The sequence below is a fragment of the Oncorhynchus clarkii genome, chromosome 20 (genome assembly GCF_045791955.1).
Source record: "Oncorhynchus clarkii lewisi isolate Uvic-CL-2024 chromosome 20, UVic_Ocla_1.0, whole genome shotgun sequence".
In the NCBI taxonomy this organism is placed as follows: Eukaryota; Metazoa; Chordata; class Actinopteri; order Salmoniformes; family Salmonidae; genus Oncorhynchus; species Oncorhynchus clarkii.
Genome location: NC_092166.1, coordinates 1405709 through 1423464, shown reverse-complemented (window position 1 = coordinate 1423464; position 17756 = coordinate 1405709). Strand labels below are relative to the sequence as shown.

The 17756-nt window shown below is 40.3% G+C and overlaps 1 protein-coding gene across 1 annotated transcript in view; it reads left to right on the top strand.

Annotated features, from left to right (window-relative positions):
- The window catches only part of LOC139375769 (collagen, type VI, alpha 2), a 38285-nt gene extending 20529 nt beyond the window's left edge, over positions 1-17756 (top strand). Inside the window, exons 22-28 of the mRNA XM_071117600.1 lie at positions 4969-5121; positions 5293-5387; positions 7233-7414; positions 7627-7805; positions 7896-7934; positions 11133-11467; positions 16545-17756. Coding sequence (XP_070973701.1) covers positions 4969-5121; positions 5293-5387; positions 7233-7414; positions 7627-7805; positions 7896-7934; positions 11133-11467; positions 16545-16811 — 1250 coding nt within the window. The 3' untranslated portion in view covers positions 16812-17756. The remainder of the gene's footprint in view (positions 1-4968; positions 5122-5292; positions 5388-7232; positions 7415-7626; positions 7806-7895; positions 7935-11132; positions 11468-16544) is intronic.

Here is a 17756-nt window from a genome sequence, read left to right as displayed (position 1 = left end):
TTCAGTAGTAATTTCAGTATTAGTATTAGTATGAATTCCAGTATTAGTATTAATTTCAGTATTAGTATTAATTTCAGTATTGGTATTAATATGAATGTCAGTATTGGTATTAATATGAATTTCAGTATTAGTATGAATTTCAGTATTAATATTAATTCCAGTATTAGTATTAGTATGAATTTCAGTATTCATATTAATTTCAGTATTAGTATTAGTATTCATATTAGTATTAGCATTAATTTCAGTATTCGTATTAGTATGATTTTCAGTATTAATATTAGTTCCAGTATTAGTATTAATTTCAGTAGTAATCTCAGCATTAGTATTACTATGAATTTCAGTATTAGTATGAATTTCAGTATTAGTATTGGTATGAATTTCAGTATTAGTATTAATTTCAGTATTGGTATTCATTTCAGTATCAGTATGAATTTCAGTATTAGTATTAATTTCAGTATTAGTATGAATTTCAGTATTAGTATGAATTTCAGTACTAGTATTAATGTCAGTAGTAGTATTAATTTCAGTATTGGTATTAATTTCAGTATTAGTATGAATTTCAGTATTAGTATTAATTTCAGTATTAGTATTAATGTCAGTATTAGTATTAATTTCAGTATTAGTATTAATTTCAGTATTAGTATTAGTATGAATTTCTGTATTAGTATTAATTGCAGTATTAGTATTAGTATTAATTTCAGTATTAGTATTAATTTCAGTATTAGTATTAGTATGAATTTCAGTATTAGTATTAATTTCAGTATTAGTATTGGTATGAATTTCAGTATTAGTATTAATATACATTTCAGTATTAGTATTAGCATTCATTTCAGTATTAGTATGAATTTCAGTATTTATATTAATTTTAGTATTAGCATTAATTTCAAATCAAATCAAATCAAATGTATTTATAAAGCCCTTCGTACATCAGCTGATATCTCAAAGTGCTGTACAGAAACCCAGCCTAAAACCCCAAACAGCAAGCAATGCAGGTGTAGAAGCACGGTGGCTAGGAAAAACTCCCTAGAAAGGCCAAAACCTAGGAAGAAACCTAGAGAGGAACCAGGCTATGTGGGGTGCCAGTCCTCTTCTGGCTGTGCCGGGTGGAGATTATAACAGAACATGGCCAAGATGTTCAAATGTTCATAAATGACCAGCATGGTCGAATAATAATAAGGCAGAACAGTTGAAACTGGAGCAGCAGCACGGCCAGGTGGACTGGTGACAGCAAGGAGTCATCATGTCAGGTAGTCCTGGGGCATGGTTCTATGGCTCAGGTCCTCCGAGAGAGAGAAAGAGAGAAAGAGAGAATTAGAGAACGCACACTTAGATTCACACAGGACACCGAATGGGACAGGAGAAGTACTCCAGATATAACAAACTGACCCTAGCCCCCCGACACATAAACTACTGCAGCATAAATACTGGAGGCTGAGACAGGAGGGGTCAGGAGACACTGTGGCCCCATCCGAGGACACCCCCGGACAGGGCCAAACAGGAAGGATATAACCCCACCCACTTTGCCAAAGCACAGCCCCCAATTTCAGTATTTATATTAATTTTAGTAGTAGCATTAATTTCAGAATTAGTATTAATATACATTTCAGTATTAGTATTAGCATTAATTTCAGTATTAGTATGAATTTCAGTATTTATATTAATTTCAGTATTAGTATGAATTTCAGTATTTATATACATTTTAGTATTAGCATTAATTTCAGTATTTATATTAATTTTACCAGTAGTATGAATTTCAGTATTAATATTAATTTTAGTATTAGTATTAATGTCAGTATTAATATTAATTTCAGAATTAGTATTAATATGAATTTCAGTATTTATATTAATTTTAGTATTAGTATGAATTTCAGTATTTATATTAATTTTAGTATTAGCATTAATTGTAGTATTAGTATTAATTTCAGTATTAGTATGAATTTCAGTATTAATATTAATTTCAGTATTAATATTAATTTCAGTATTAGTATTACTCCAAAATGTATTACATTTTACAGTAGTTTTATTTTTTTCATGTTTTGTCATTACAAGTGCATTGTAGTATTTTTCACATTCCAAAAAATGAAGGCGTCAAGTTCAAAAAGCTATTTTTTTAAAATTTTATTTCACCTTTATTTAACCAGGTAGGCTAGTTGAGAACAAGTTCTCATTTGCAACTGCGACCTGGCCAAGATAAGGCATAGCAGTGTGAACAGACAACACAGAGTTACACATGGAGTAAACAATTAACAAGTCAATAACACAGTAGAAAAAAGGGGAGTCTATATACATTGTGTGCAAAAGGCATGAGGAGGTAGGCGAATAATTACAATTATGCAGATTAACACTGGAGTGATAAATGATCAGATGGTTATGTACAGGTATTGGTGTGCAAAAGAGCAGAAAAATAAATAAATAAAAACAGTATGGGGATGAGGTAGGTGAAAATGGGTGGGCTATTTACCAATAGACTATGTACAGCTGCAGCGATCGGTTAGCTGCTCAGATAGCAGATGTTTGAAGTTGGTGAGGGAGATAAAATTCTCCAAATTTTTGCAATTCGTTCCAGTCACAGGCAGCAGAGAACTGGAACGAAAGGCGGCCAAATGAGGTGTTGGCTTTAGGGATGATCAGTGAGATACACCTGCTGGAGCGCGTGTTACGGGTGGGTGTTGCCATCGTGACCAGTGAACTGAGATAAGGCGGAGCTTTACCTAGCATGGACTTGTAGATGACCTGGAGCCAGTGGGTCTGGCGACGAATATGTAGCGAGGGCCAGCCGACTAGAGCATACAAGTCGCAGTGGTGGGTGGTATAAGGTGCTTTAGTGACAAAACGGATGACACTGTGATAAACTGCATCCAGTTTGCTGAGTAGAGTGTTGGAAGCAATTTTGTAGATGACATCGCCGAAGTCGAGGATCGGTAGGATAGTCAGTTTTACTAGGGTAAGTTTGGCGGCGTGAGTGAAGGAGGCTTTGTTGCGGAATAGAAAGCCGACTCTTGATTTGATTTTCGATTGGAGATGTTTGATATGGGTCTGGAAGGAGAGTTTAGAGTCTAGCCAGACACCTAGGTACTTATAGATGTCCACATATTCAAGGTCGGAACCATCCAGGGTGGTGATGCTGGTCAGGCGTGCGGGTGCAGGCAGCGAACGGTTGAAAAGCATGCATTTGGTTTTACTAGCGTTTAAGAGCAGTTGGAGGCCACGGAAGGAGTGCTGTATGGCATTGAAGCTCGTTTGGAGGTTAGATAGCACAGTGTCCAAGGACGGGCCGGAAGTATATAGAATGGTGTCGTCTGCGTAGAGGTGGATCAGGGAATCGCCCGCAGCATGAGAAACATCATTGATATATACAGAGAAAAGAGTCGGCCCGAGAATTGAACCCTGTGGCACCCCCATAGAGACTGTCAGAGGACCGGACAGCATGCCCCTATCTCCATACATCTGCAGAATCCGCTAATTACCTCTCAGTAACAGTCAAATAACTAGTGCGTATTACCTAAGACTATTCAATCAGTATAGAAGCGAGTGTATAACAACAACAGCTATTTGTCCTGTAAAACCGTCAAATTGGACCATAAGGGTTAACATTACATTATAGAGAGCTCAGTGTACTAGCGGTGTCAATTTCCATAAAGCTACACACGGCTTTGTGTTAAACAACGCTAGAAACGTCCCATTATTAACCAACACATGCGACAAGGATCCCGGAAACCCAATAGCCTAGAGCTAGCTAGCGCTTAGCAAAACACATTTCCTGTTAGCATAATGCTAGCGAACTGTTAAATGCTATTTTCTTACAAATAAACATGTTTAACACATTCTATCTTCACTTTGCATATGTACATATTTTAGCTGAAGTTAACTGAGCCTTCGTTTATAGAAAATAAACCCAATAGGAGCTAAAAAAAATAGTTTGTGTGCCATCTTGTTCACTTTGCTTACATGTAAAACCATTAGCATCCTAGTGAACCTCTATTACTTAAAATGGTGAAAATACCAACCAGTTTATCACTCGGTTTAAAACTCCCTTCAATTACCTTCAAATATCACCAAACTCATGGACTACAGAGCCTTCAGAAACAAGTCACAGCCCTTGACTTTTTCCACATTTAGTTGTGATACAGCCTGAATTTAAAATGGATTCAATTGAGAATTTGTGTCATTGATCTACACACAATAACCCATAATGTCAAAGTGGAATTATGTTTGTAGAGAAAAAAAAATGTAACATTAAAAGCTGAAATATCTTGAGTCAATGAGTATTCAACCCCTTTGTTATGGTAAGCCTAAATGAGTTCAGGAGTAAACATTTTGCATAATAAGTTGCATGGACTCAATAATAGTGGTTAGCGTAATTAACGTAACATGAGCCGAACAAAGAAGAAGCGGCAGTCGCTAAGCACCGTTAACCCCTGTACTGTGTTGTCCGTGCAGACTGTGAGAAAGCAGACCAACACACCATTAACCCCTGTAACCCTGTACTGTGTTGTCCGTGCAGACTGTGAGAAAGCAGACGAACACACCGTTAACCCCTGTACTGTGTTGTCCGTGCAGACTGTGAGAAAGCAGACGAACACACCATTAACCCCTGTAACCCTGTACTGTGTTGTCCGTGCAGACTGTGAGAAAGCAGACGAACACACCGTTAACCCCTGTACTGTGTTGTCCGTGCAGACTGTGAGAAAGCAGACGAACACACCATTAACCCCTGTAACCCTGTACTGTGTTGTCCGTGCAGACTGTGAGAAAGCAGATGAACACACCATTAACCCCTGTACTGTGTTGTCCGTGCAGACTGTGAGAAAGCAGATGAACACACCATTAACCCCTGTACTGTGTTGTCCGTGCAGACTGTGAGAAAGCAGATGAACACACCATTAACCCCTGTACTGTGTTGTCCGTGCAGACTGTGAGAAAGCAGACGAACACACCGTTAACCCCTGTACTGTGTTGTCCGTGCAGACTGTGAGAAGCGGTGTGGGGCGCTGGACATCGTGTTTGTGATTGACAGCTCAGAGTCCGTTGGTCTCGCCAACTTCACTCTGGAGAAGAACTTTGTGATCAACACCATCAACAGACTGGGATCTATGGCCAAGGACCCCAACTCAGAGACAGGTACACACACACACACACTACGACTATAGGCTTATTTGTGCGGTGTTAGTTCAGATTCTGATCACTCAAAACATTTCATTTTTTTTACACCCAGATAACTTCTCCTGCTAGTACCGATTGTGTAGAATGTAAAGTGTTTTTTCTCCCTGGTGACTCCGGCATACTCCGCAGGTACCAGAGTGGGGGTGGTACAGTACAGTCACAGTGGAACCTTCCAGGCCATCAGGCTCAATGACTCCAAGATCGACTCCCTGTCTGCCTTCAAGGTATGTGAATTTTTATTTATTTTTTATTTTCAATGACGGCCTAGGAACATGAACTGGTCTAGGAACAGTGGGTTAACTGGTCTAGGAACAGTGGGTTAACTGCCTGTTCAGGGGCAGAACGACAGATTTGTACCTTGTCAGCTCGGGGGTTTGAACTTGAAACCTTCCGGTTACTAGTCCAACGCTCTAACCACTAGGCTACCCTGCCGCCCCAATTGTGGCTTCAAGGTAGAGGGCTGCCTGGTGGGTCCGACAGAACTCATTGTAGCGCGCTCTGCATTTTTCACACTGCCGGCGAGCGAGCGGGTCAGACATTTGTCTTTGGGAGTTAAATATTTTTTGTTGTCCCGCAGATAATTTGGAAACGCCGTTAGCCTTTTGTATTAAAACCTTTGTCACCTTATTCACACTCAGCATTCGCTGCTTCAACCTCTGCTGCGGCTACCTCTCCTCTCCTAGTTGGGCTCCTCTCATTGAAATAGAGTAGGCTGCCTACGAATCACTGGCAGTTATATTTCCTAGGGAATTAATTTGAGACTATTAGACTATAGTTTACTACTGTGTCTGTAAATACATATTGATAATGTAAAGTTAAATAAAGGTTCAATAAAAAAATAAATAGAAAAGAAGTGGAGTCGAGGTGCAATCAAAAAATGTGATCATCATTGAAAAGGAAAACGCGTGGACACTAGCATATAGCATATAGGATTTAGCCTACCTTTAGGAGGACGATTAGCATATAGGATTTAGCCGTAGGAGGACGATTAGCATATAGGATTTAGCCTACCTTTAGGAGGACGATTAGCATATAGGATTTAGCCGTAGGAGGACGATTAGCATATAGGATTTAGCCGTAGGAGGACGATTAGCATATAGGATTTAGCCTACCTTTAGGAGGACGATTAGCATATAGGATTTAGCCGTAGGAGGACGATTAGCATATAGGATTTAGCCGTAGGAGGACGATTAGCATATAGGATTTAGCCGTAGGAGGACGATTAGCATATAGGATTTAGCCGTAGGAGGACGATTAGCATATAGGATTTAGCCGTAGGAGGACGATTAGCATATAGGATTTAGCCTACCTTTAGGAGGACGATTAGCATATAGGATTTAGCCGTAGGAGGACGATTAGCATATAGGATTTAGCCGTAGGAGGACGATTAGCATATAGGATTTAGCCGTAGGAGGACGATTAGCATATAGGATTTAGCCGTAGGAGGACGATTAGCATATAGGATTTAGCCTACCTTTAGGAGGACGATTAGCATATAGGATTTAATCGTCCTACTTCAAGGTACTATAACAATAATAACAATAATAAACTATATACCAATAATATGTGACCTCTACCTCAAAGTACTATAATAATAGTAAACTATATACCAATAATATGTGACCTCTACCTCAAAGTAATATAATAATAATAAACTATATACCAATAATATGTGACCTCTACCTCAAAGTAATATAATAATAATAAACTATATACCCATAATATGTGACCTCTACCTCAAAGTAATATAATAATAATAAACTATATACCAACAATATGTGACTCCCTGTCTGTCTTGAAGTGGAGCGACACACAAGTCTAACATTACCTGACAACTGAAGACTTGTATTAGCTCCCCGAGTTAATGCCAAGGCTTTAGCTCAGCGGGCGACACAGTCTTGTGGTGTTCAGATCGCCTGAGTTTGACCTTCGAACCCAGACTGAGACATAAACACCCACACCCCCGCCCTCTCTCGGCCCGACCCTTTGCAGGATGAGACCTGAAGACTTGCATTAACTCCCCGAGCTCAGTGGGCTAACACCTTCCCACCCTGTCCGTCTGTCTGTAGGATGCGGTGAAGCGTCTGGAGTGGATAGCCGGGGGGACGTGGACCCCGTCAGCGCTGAAGTATGCCTACGACCACTTGATCAAGGACAGCCGCCGAGCTAAAGCCAACGTCACCGTGGTGGTCATCACAGACGGACGGTTCGACCCCAGGGACGATGACTCACTGCTCACATACCTCTGCAGGTACCAGACCCGGGAGCTGGAGCTGTGTGTGTGTGTGTGTGTGTGTGTGTGTGTGTGTGTGTGTGTGTGTGTGTGTGTGTGTGTGTGTGTGTGTGTGTGTCGAGGGGGGACACATGTTTTATCAGCTGTGTGTGCCACCTATCTTATGATTTGTGTGTGTGTGTGTGTGTGGGTGTGTGTGTGTGTGTGTGTGTGTGTGTGTGTGTGAGCAGCGACCCCAGTGTGGACGTGAGCGCTATAGGTATAGGGGACATGTTTGACCAGATAGAGGAGAATGAGAGCCTGAAGAGTATAGCCTGTCAGAGAGACGGTAGGGTGCTGGGGATGAGGCGCTTCGCTGATCTGGTGGCAGAGGAGTTCATCGACAAGATAGAGACCGTGCTCTGCCCAGGTACACACACACACACACCTAAACACACACATTCTCTTGTACACATAGTACTTGTATAACAGAGATAAATGATGAATACTTCTCTCTTAGACCCTGTGATCGTGTGTCCTGACCTTCCCTGTAAAACTGGTAAGATCATTCTGATACATACTATAACAGATACATACTATAACAGATACATACTATAACAGATACATACTTTAACAGATACATACTATAACAGATACATACTTTAACAGATACATACTTTAACAGATACATACTATAACAGATACATACTATAACAGATACATACTATAACAGATACATACTATAACAGATACATACTATAACAGATACATACTATAACAGATACATACTATAACAGATACATACTATAATAATATATACCTACTATAACAGATACATACTTTAACAGATACATACTATAACAGATACATACTATAACAGATACATACTATAACAGATACATACTATAACAGATACATACTATAACAGATACATACTTTAACAGATACATACTATAACAGATACATACTTTAACAGATACATACTTTAACAGATACATACTATAACAGATACATACTATAACAGATACATACTATAACAGATACATACTATAACAGATACATACTATAACAGATACATACTATAACAGATACATACTATAATAATATATACCTACTATAACAGATACATACTTTAACAGATACATACTATAACAGATACATACTATAACAGATACATACTATAACAGATACATACTATAACAGATACATACTATAATAATAGATACATACTATAACAGATACATACTATAATAATAGATACATACTATAACAGATACATACTATAATAGATACATACTATAATAATAGATACATACTATAACAGATACATACTATAATATATACATACTATAATAATAGATACATACTTTAACAGATACATACTATAACAGATACATACTATAATAATAGATACATACTTTAACAGATACATACTATAACAGATACATACTATAATAATAGATACATACTATAACAGATACATACTATAATAGATACATACTTTAACAGATACATACTATAACAGATACATACTATAATATATACATACTATAACAGATACATACTTTAACAGATACATACTATAACAGATACATACTATAACAGATACATACTATAATAATAGATACATACTATAACAGATACATACTATAATAATAGATACATACTATAACAGATACATACTTTAACAGATACATACTATAATAACAGATACATACTATAATAATATATACATACTATAACAGATACATACTATAACAGATACATACTATAACAGATACATACTATAACAATAGATACATACTATAATAATAGACACATACTATAATAATAGATACATACTATAACAGATACATACTTTAACAGATACATACTATAACAGATACATACTATAACAGATACATACTATAATAATAGATACATACTATAACAGATACATACTATAATATATACATACTATAACAGATACATACTATAATATATACATACTATAACAGATACATACTATAACAGATACATACTATAATATATACATACTATAACAGATACATACTATAATATATACATACTATAACAGATACATACTATAATAATAGATACATACTTTAACAGATACATACTATAATAATAGATACATACTTTAACAGATACATACTATAATAATAGATACATACTATAATAATAGATACATACTATAACAGATACATACTATAACAGATACATACTATAACAGATACATACTTTAATAGATACATACTATAACAGATACATACTTTAACAGATACATACTATAATAATAGATACATACTATAACAGATACATACTTTAACAGATACATACTATAATAATAGATACATACTATAACAGATACATACTATAATAAAAGATACATACTATAACAGATACATACTATAATAGATGCATACTATAACAGATACATACTATAATAATAGATACATACTATAACAGATACATACTATAATAATATATACATACTATAACAGATACATACTTTAACAGATACATACTATAACAGATACATACTATAATAATAGATACATACTATAATAGATACATACTATAACAGATACATACTATAATAATAGATACATACTATAACAGATACATACTATAATAATAGATACATACTATAACAGATACATACTTTAACAGATACATACTATAATAACAGATACATACTATAACAGATACATACTATAACAGGTACATACTATAATAAAATATACATACTATAACAGATACATACTATAACATATACATACTATAACAGATACATACTATAATAGATACATACTATAACAGATACATACTATAATAACAGATACATACTATAATAATTACATACTATAACAGATACATACTATAACAGATACATACTATAACAGATACATACTATAATAGATACATACTATAACAGATACATACTATAATAATAGATACATACTATAATAGATACATACTATAACAGATACATACTATAATAATAGATACATACTATAACAGATACATACTATAATAATAGATACATACTATAACAGATACATACTTTAACAGATACATACTATAATAACAGATACATACTATAACAGATACATACTATAACAGGTACATACTATAATAAAATATACATACTATAACAGATACATACTATAATAAAATATACATACTATAACATATACATACTATAACAGATACATACTATAATAGATACATACTATAACAGATACATACTATAATAACAGATACATACTATAATAATTACATACTATAACAGATACATACTATAACAGATACATACTATAATAACAGATACATACTTTAACAGATACATACTATAATAATAGATACATACTATAACAGATACATACTATAATATATACATATTAAAATAGATACATACTATAATAATAGACACATACTATAATAATAGATACATACTATAACAGATACATACTATAACAGATACATACTATAATAACAGATACATACTATAACAATTACATACTATAACAGATACATACTATAACAGATACATACTATAACAGATACATACTATAACAGATACATACTATAACAGATACATACTATAACATATACATACTATAACATATACATTCTATAATAACAGATTCATACGATAATAGATGAAAATACACAAATGTTTATCCAATAGCTGTGTGTGTCTCTTCAACGTGTGTCTCTTCAACGTGTCAACGTGTGTGTGTGTGTGTTTCAGAACCAGCGGTGGCCAGCTGTGTCCAGCGCCCTGTGGACCTTGTGTTCATGCTGGACGGGTCAGAGAGGATGGGAGTGGAGAACCACCGCCGAGCCAAGGAGTTCATCGAGAATGTGGCGCGCCGCCTCACGTTGGCCAACGGCCAATCAGACGACAGGAACGCCCGCGTGGCCCTGCTGCAGTACGGCGGCCAGTCAGAACAGAGGGTGGAGTTTTCGCTCACGCACAATCTGACGGTGATCGCTGATTCGCTGGCAGGGATGAGCTACATGGACTCCGCCTCCTCTCTCGGCAGCGCCATCATACACGCTGTCAACAACCTGGTGATGTCACAGGTAGTCAGATCCTTCATTAATGGCACCCCTGATAAAGACGAGCAAAAACCCCTGAATGAAATAAATCATTCAAATACTGAGCTACATTGTATTCTCAAAACAAATTATATAAACATTAAAAATATCTCATTAAGATGGGGTCAAAATGATGGCCCTCCCGTTTTAAATATTCTAGCAGCCTCCCGTTTTCAATATTCCAGCACCCTCCCCAGGTTTCAATACTCTAGCACCCTCCCCTGTTCAATACTCCAGCACCCTCCGCAGTTTTCAATAATCCAGCACCCTCCACAGGTTTCAATATTCCAGCACCCTCTCCTGTTTTCAATACTCTAGCACCCTCCCCTGTTTTCAATACTCCAGCACCCTCCCCTGTTTTCAATACTCCAGCACCCTCCCCAGTTTCCAATACACCTGCACCCTCCCCTGTTTTCAATAATCCAGCACCCTCCACAGGTTTCAAAAATCCAGCACCCTCTCCTGTTTTCAATACTCCAGCACCCTCTCCTGTTTTCAATATTCCAGCACCCTCCCCTGTTTTCAATACTGCAGCACCCTCCCCAGTTTCCAATACACCTGCACCCTCCCCTGTTTTCAATAATCCAGCACCCTCCACAGGTTTCAAAAATCCAGCACCCTCTCCTGTTTTCAATACTCCAGCACCCTCTCCTGTTTTCAATATTCCAGCACCCTCCCCTGCTTTCAATACTCCAGCACCCTCCCTAGGTTTCAAAACACCAGCACCCTCCCCTGTTTTCAATACTCTAAGACCCTCCCCTGTTTTCAATACTCGAGCACCATCCCCTGCTTTCAATACTCTAGCACCCTCCCCTGTTTTCAATATTCCAGCACCCTCCCCAGGTTTCAATACACCAGCACCCTCCCGTTTTCAATACTCCAGCAACCTCCCCAGGTTTCAATACATCAGCACCCTCCCCTGTTTTCAATACTCTAGCACCCTCCCCTGTTTTCAATATTCCAGCACCCTCCCCTGCTTTCAATACTCCAGCACCCTCCCCTGTTTTCAACACTCCAGCACCCTCCCCAGGTTTCAATACACCAGCACCCTCTCCTGTTTTCAATACTCCAGCACCCTCCCCAGGTTTCAATACTCCAGCACCCTCCCTTGTTTTCAATACACCAGCACCCTCCCTTGTTTTCAATACTCCATCACCCTCCCTTGTTTTCAATACTCCAGCACCCTCCCCTGTTTTCAATACTCCAGCACCCTCCACATGTTTCAATATTCCAGCACCCTCTCCTGTTTTCAATACTCTAGCACCCTCCCCTGTTTTCACTACTCCAGCACCCTCCCCAGGTTTCAATATTCCAGCACCCGCTCCTGTTTTCAATACTCCAGCACCCTTCCCTGTTTTCAATACTCCAGCACCCTCCACAGGTTTCAAAAATCCAGCACCCTCTCCTGTTTTCAATACTCTAGCACCCTCCCCTGTTTTCAATACACTAGCACCCTCCCCTGTTTTCAATACTCTAGCACCCTCCCCTGTTTTCAATATTCCAGCACCCTCCCCAGGTTTCAATACACCAGCACCCTCCCGTTTTCAATAGTCCAGCACCCTCCCCAGGTTTCAATACATCAGCACCCTCCCCTGTTTTCAATACTCTAGCACCCTCTCCTGTTTTCAATATTCCAGCACCCTCCCCTGCTTTCAATACTCTAGCACCCTCCCCTGTTTTCAATACTCCAGCACCCTCCCCAGGTTTCAATACACCAGCACCCTCTCCTGTTTTCAATACTCCAGCACCCTCCCCAGGTTTCAATACTCCAGCACCCTCCCTTGTTTTCAATACACCAGCACCCTCCCTTGTTTTCAATACTCCATCACCCTCCCTTGTTTTCAATAATCCAGCACCCTCCCCTGTTTTCAATAATCCAGCACCCTCCACAGGTTTCAATATTCCAGCACCCTCTCCTGTTTGCAATACTTCATCACCCTCCCTTGTTTTCAATACTCCAGCACCCTCCCCTGTTTTCAATACTCCAGCACCCTAAACACGTTTCAATATTCCAGCACCCTCTCCTGTTTTCAATACTCTAGCACCCTCCCCTGTTTTCAATACTCCAGCACCCTCCCCTGTTTTCAATATTCCAGCACCCTCTCCCGTTTTCAATACTCTAGCACCCTCCCCTGTTTTCAATAGTCCAGCACCCTCCCCAGGTTTCAATACTCCAGCACCCTCCCTTGTTTTCAATACTCCAGCACCCTCCCCTGCTTTCAATACTCTAGCACCCTCCCCTGTTTTCAATACACCAGCACCATCCCCTGTTTTCAATACTCCAGCACCCTCCTCTGTTTTCAATACTCCAGCACCCTCCCCGGGTTTCAATTTACCAGCACCCTCCCCTGTTAACAATACTCCAGCACCCTCCCCTGTTTTCAATACTCCAGCACCCTCCTCTGTTTTCAATACTCTAGCACCCTCCCCTGTTTTCAATACTCCAGCACCCTCCCCTGTTTTCAATATTCCAGCACCCTCTCCCGTTTTCAATACTCTAGCACCCTCCCCTGTTTTCAATAGTCCAGCACCCTCCCCAGGTTTCAATACTCCAGCACCCTTCCCTGTTTTCAATACTCCAGCACCCTCCACAGGTTTCAAAAATCCAGCACCCTCTCCTGTTTTCAATACTCTAGCACCCTCCCCTGTTTTCAATACACTAGCACCCTCCCCTGTTTTCAATACTCTAGCACCCTCCCCTGTTTTCAATATTCCAGCACCCTCCCCAGGTTTCAATACACCAGCACCCTCCCGTTTTCAATAGTCCAGCACCCTCCCCAGGTTTCAATACATCAGCACCCTCCCCTGTTTTCAATACTCTAGCACCCTCTCCTGTTTTCAATATTCCAGCACCCTCCCCTGCTTTCAATACTCTAGCACCCTCCCCTGTTTTCAATACTCCAGCACCCTCCCCGGGTTTCAATACACCAGCACCCTCTCCTGTTTTCAATACTCCAGCACCCTCCCCAGGTTTCAATACTCCAGCACCCTCCCTTGTTTTCAATACACCAGCACCCTCCCTTGTTTTCAATACTCCATCACCCTCCCTTGTTTTCAATAATCCAGCACCCTCCCCTGTTTTCAATAATCCAGCACCCTCCCCTGTTTTCAATACTCCAGCACCCTCCTCTGTTTTCAATACTCCAGCACCCTCCTCTGTTTTCAATACTCCAGCACCCTCCCGTTTTCAATACTCTAGCACCCTCCCCTGTTTTCAATATTCCAGCACCCTCCCCAGGTTTCAATACTCCAGCACCCTCCCCTGTTTTCAATACTCCAGCACCCTCCCCTGCTTTCAATACTCCAGCACCCTCCCCAGGTTTAAATACACCAGCACCCTCTCTTGTTTTCAATACTCCAGCAGCCTCCCCTGCTTTCAATACTCCAGCACCCTCCCCAGGTTTCAATATTCCAGCACCCTCCCCTGCTTTCAATACTCCAGCACCCTCTCCTGCTTTCAATACTCTAGCACCCTCCCCTGTTTTCAATACACCAGCACCATCCCCTGTTTTCAATACTCCAGCACCCTCCCCTGTTTTCAATACTCCAGCACCCTCCCCGGGTTTCAATTTACCAGCACCCTCCCCTGTTAACAATACTCCAGCACCCTCCCCTGTTTTCAATACTCCAGCACCCTCCTCTGTTTTCAATACTCCAGCACCCTCCCGTTTTCAATACTCCAGCACCCTCCCCAGGTTTAAATACACCAGCACCCTCTCTTGTTTTCAATACTCCAGCACCCTCCCCAGGTTTCAATATTCCAGCACCCTCCCCTGCTTTCAATACTCCAGCACCCTCTCCTGCTTTCAATACTCTAGCACCCTCCCCTGTTTTCAATACACCAGCACCATCCCCTGTTTTCAATACTCCAGCACCCTCCCCTGTTTTCAATACTCCAGCACCCTCCCCGGGTTTCAATTTACCAGCACCCTCCCCTGTTAACAATACTCCAGCACCCTCCCCTGTTTTCAATACTCCAGCACCCTCCTCTGTTTTCAATACTCCAGCACCCTCCCGTTTTCAATACTCCAGCACCCTCCCCAGGTTTAAATACACCAGCACCCTCTCTTGTTTTCAATACTCCAGCAGCCTCCCCTGCTTTCAATACTCCAGCACCCTCCCCAGGTTTCAATACACCAGCACCCTCCCCTGTTTTCAATACTCCAGCACCCTCCCCAGGTTTCAATACACCAGCACCCTCCCCAGGTTTCAATACACCAGCACCCTCCCCTGTTTTCAATACTCTAGCACCCTCCCCTGTTTTCAATACTCCAGCACCCTCCCCGGGTTTCAATTTACCAGCACCCTCCCCTGTTAACAATACTCCAGCACCCTCCCCTGTTTTCAATACTCCAGCACCCTCCTCTGTTTTCAATACTCCAGCACCCTCCTCTGTTTTCAATACTCCAGCACCCTCCCGTTTTCAATACTCTAGCACCCTCCCCTGTTTTCAATATTCCAGCACCCTCCCCAGGTTTCAATACTCCAGCACCCTCCCCTGTTTTCAATACTCCAGCACCCTCCCCTGCTTTCAATACTCCAGCACCCTCCCCAGGTTTAAATACACCAGCACCCTCTCTTGTTTTCAATACTCCAGCAGCCTCCCCTGCTTTCAATACTCCAGCACCCTCCCCAGGTTTCAATATTCCAGCACCCTCCCCTGCTTTCAATACTCCAGCACCCTCCCCTGCTTTCAATATTCCAGCACCCTCCCCAGGTTTCAATACTCCAGCACCCTCTCCTGTTTTCAATACTCCAGCACCCTCTCACTGTTTTCAATACTCCCAACGCTGTATAACTGTACTGTCTCTGTGTGGTCTACAGGGAAGCCTCCTGGCAGTCCTAATGCGGTATAACTGTACTGTCTCTCTGTGTGGTCTACAGGGAAGCCTCCTGGCAGTCCTACCGCTCTATAACTGTACTGTCTCTCTGTGTGGTCTACAGGGAAGCCTCCTGGCAGTCCTACCGCTCTATAACTGTACTGTCTCTCTGTGTGGTCTACAGGGAAGCCTCCTGGCAGTCCTACCGCTCTATAACTGTACTGTCTCTGTGTGGTCTACAGGGAAGCCGCCTGGCACGTCGTAACGCTGAACTGTCCTTCGTCTTTATCACCGACGGCATCACCGCGGGCGACAGCCTGGAGGAGGGTGTCTCAGCCATGCGGCGGGCCGAGGGCATTCCCACGGTGATCGCCATGGGGACCGACACGGACCAGGAAGTGCTGAGGAAGGTTGCCCTGGGAGACACGTCAGCCATCTTTAGAGGAGAGGACTACGCCACGCTGGGGAAACCCACATTCCTTGAACGCTTCATCCGCTGGGTCTGCTAACCAGCTAACCAGCTAAGCAGCTAACCAGCTCGTTAGAGCTAACCAGCTGTGTTCTAACTAGCTGTTAAAGCTGTAGTCCGTAAGAATCTTTTCAGTTATGAAAAATAAACAAAAGGGTGTTCTCTGGGTTTTGAATTAAAGTCATATGGTGCTCTGTGATTTTCCAGGTTTTAGCAAAATGGCAAAACTTGGAAGCTAAACTTCTAGCTCGTCCGAAAGACACAAGAGCCTCCAGATTGTTGAATCTTTTAAATTAGTTAAATGACAGATTCCACCATTAACTAGATAAGCACAAACAACCAAAGCCTCTCTTATCAGAGAGTTACTGATATTGAATGTGTACAATGTTACAGCTGTAGGTCAATTGTTGTTGTTGTTGTTGATTTTTGTGTTTTTCTATAAGAGATCCCTCTCTGTGAGGCCTATATCAGTACGTTTGTATTTTACACTAAATGTGATATTCTAGTGGAAGGAGTTACACACAGTGTCAATGTCTCGCAAAACAGTCTTCACTTTTCAAACAGTCTTAACTTTTCAAAGTCTTAACTTTTCAAACAGTCTTAACTTTTCAAACAGTCTTAACTTTTCAAACAGTCTTAACTTTTCAAAGTCTTAACTTTTCAAACAGTCTTAAGTTTAAAAAGGCTTTGACTTACAAAGTCGTTATGTTTTCAAACAAGTTTTATAGTTTTTAATTTCAGTGAAAGTGTCTCTTATCTGTTATTATTCTAGATCAGTCATTTAGACATCTCTCTCACACACACATACACACACACACACACACAGATCGGTAGTTACATATATCCAACACACCTACACCTATACCCAACACACACACACACACACACACACACACAGAAACTCAAACACACACACAAATCACACTGAAATGCATTTGTTGTAAACTGAAAATGATGTAATAAAGCCAGCTGTGGTGTAACCAGA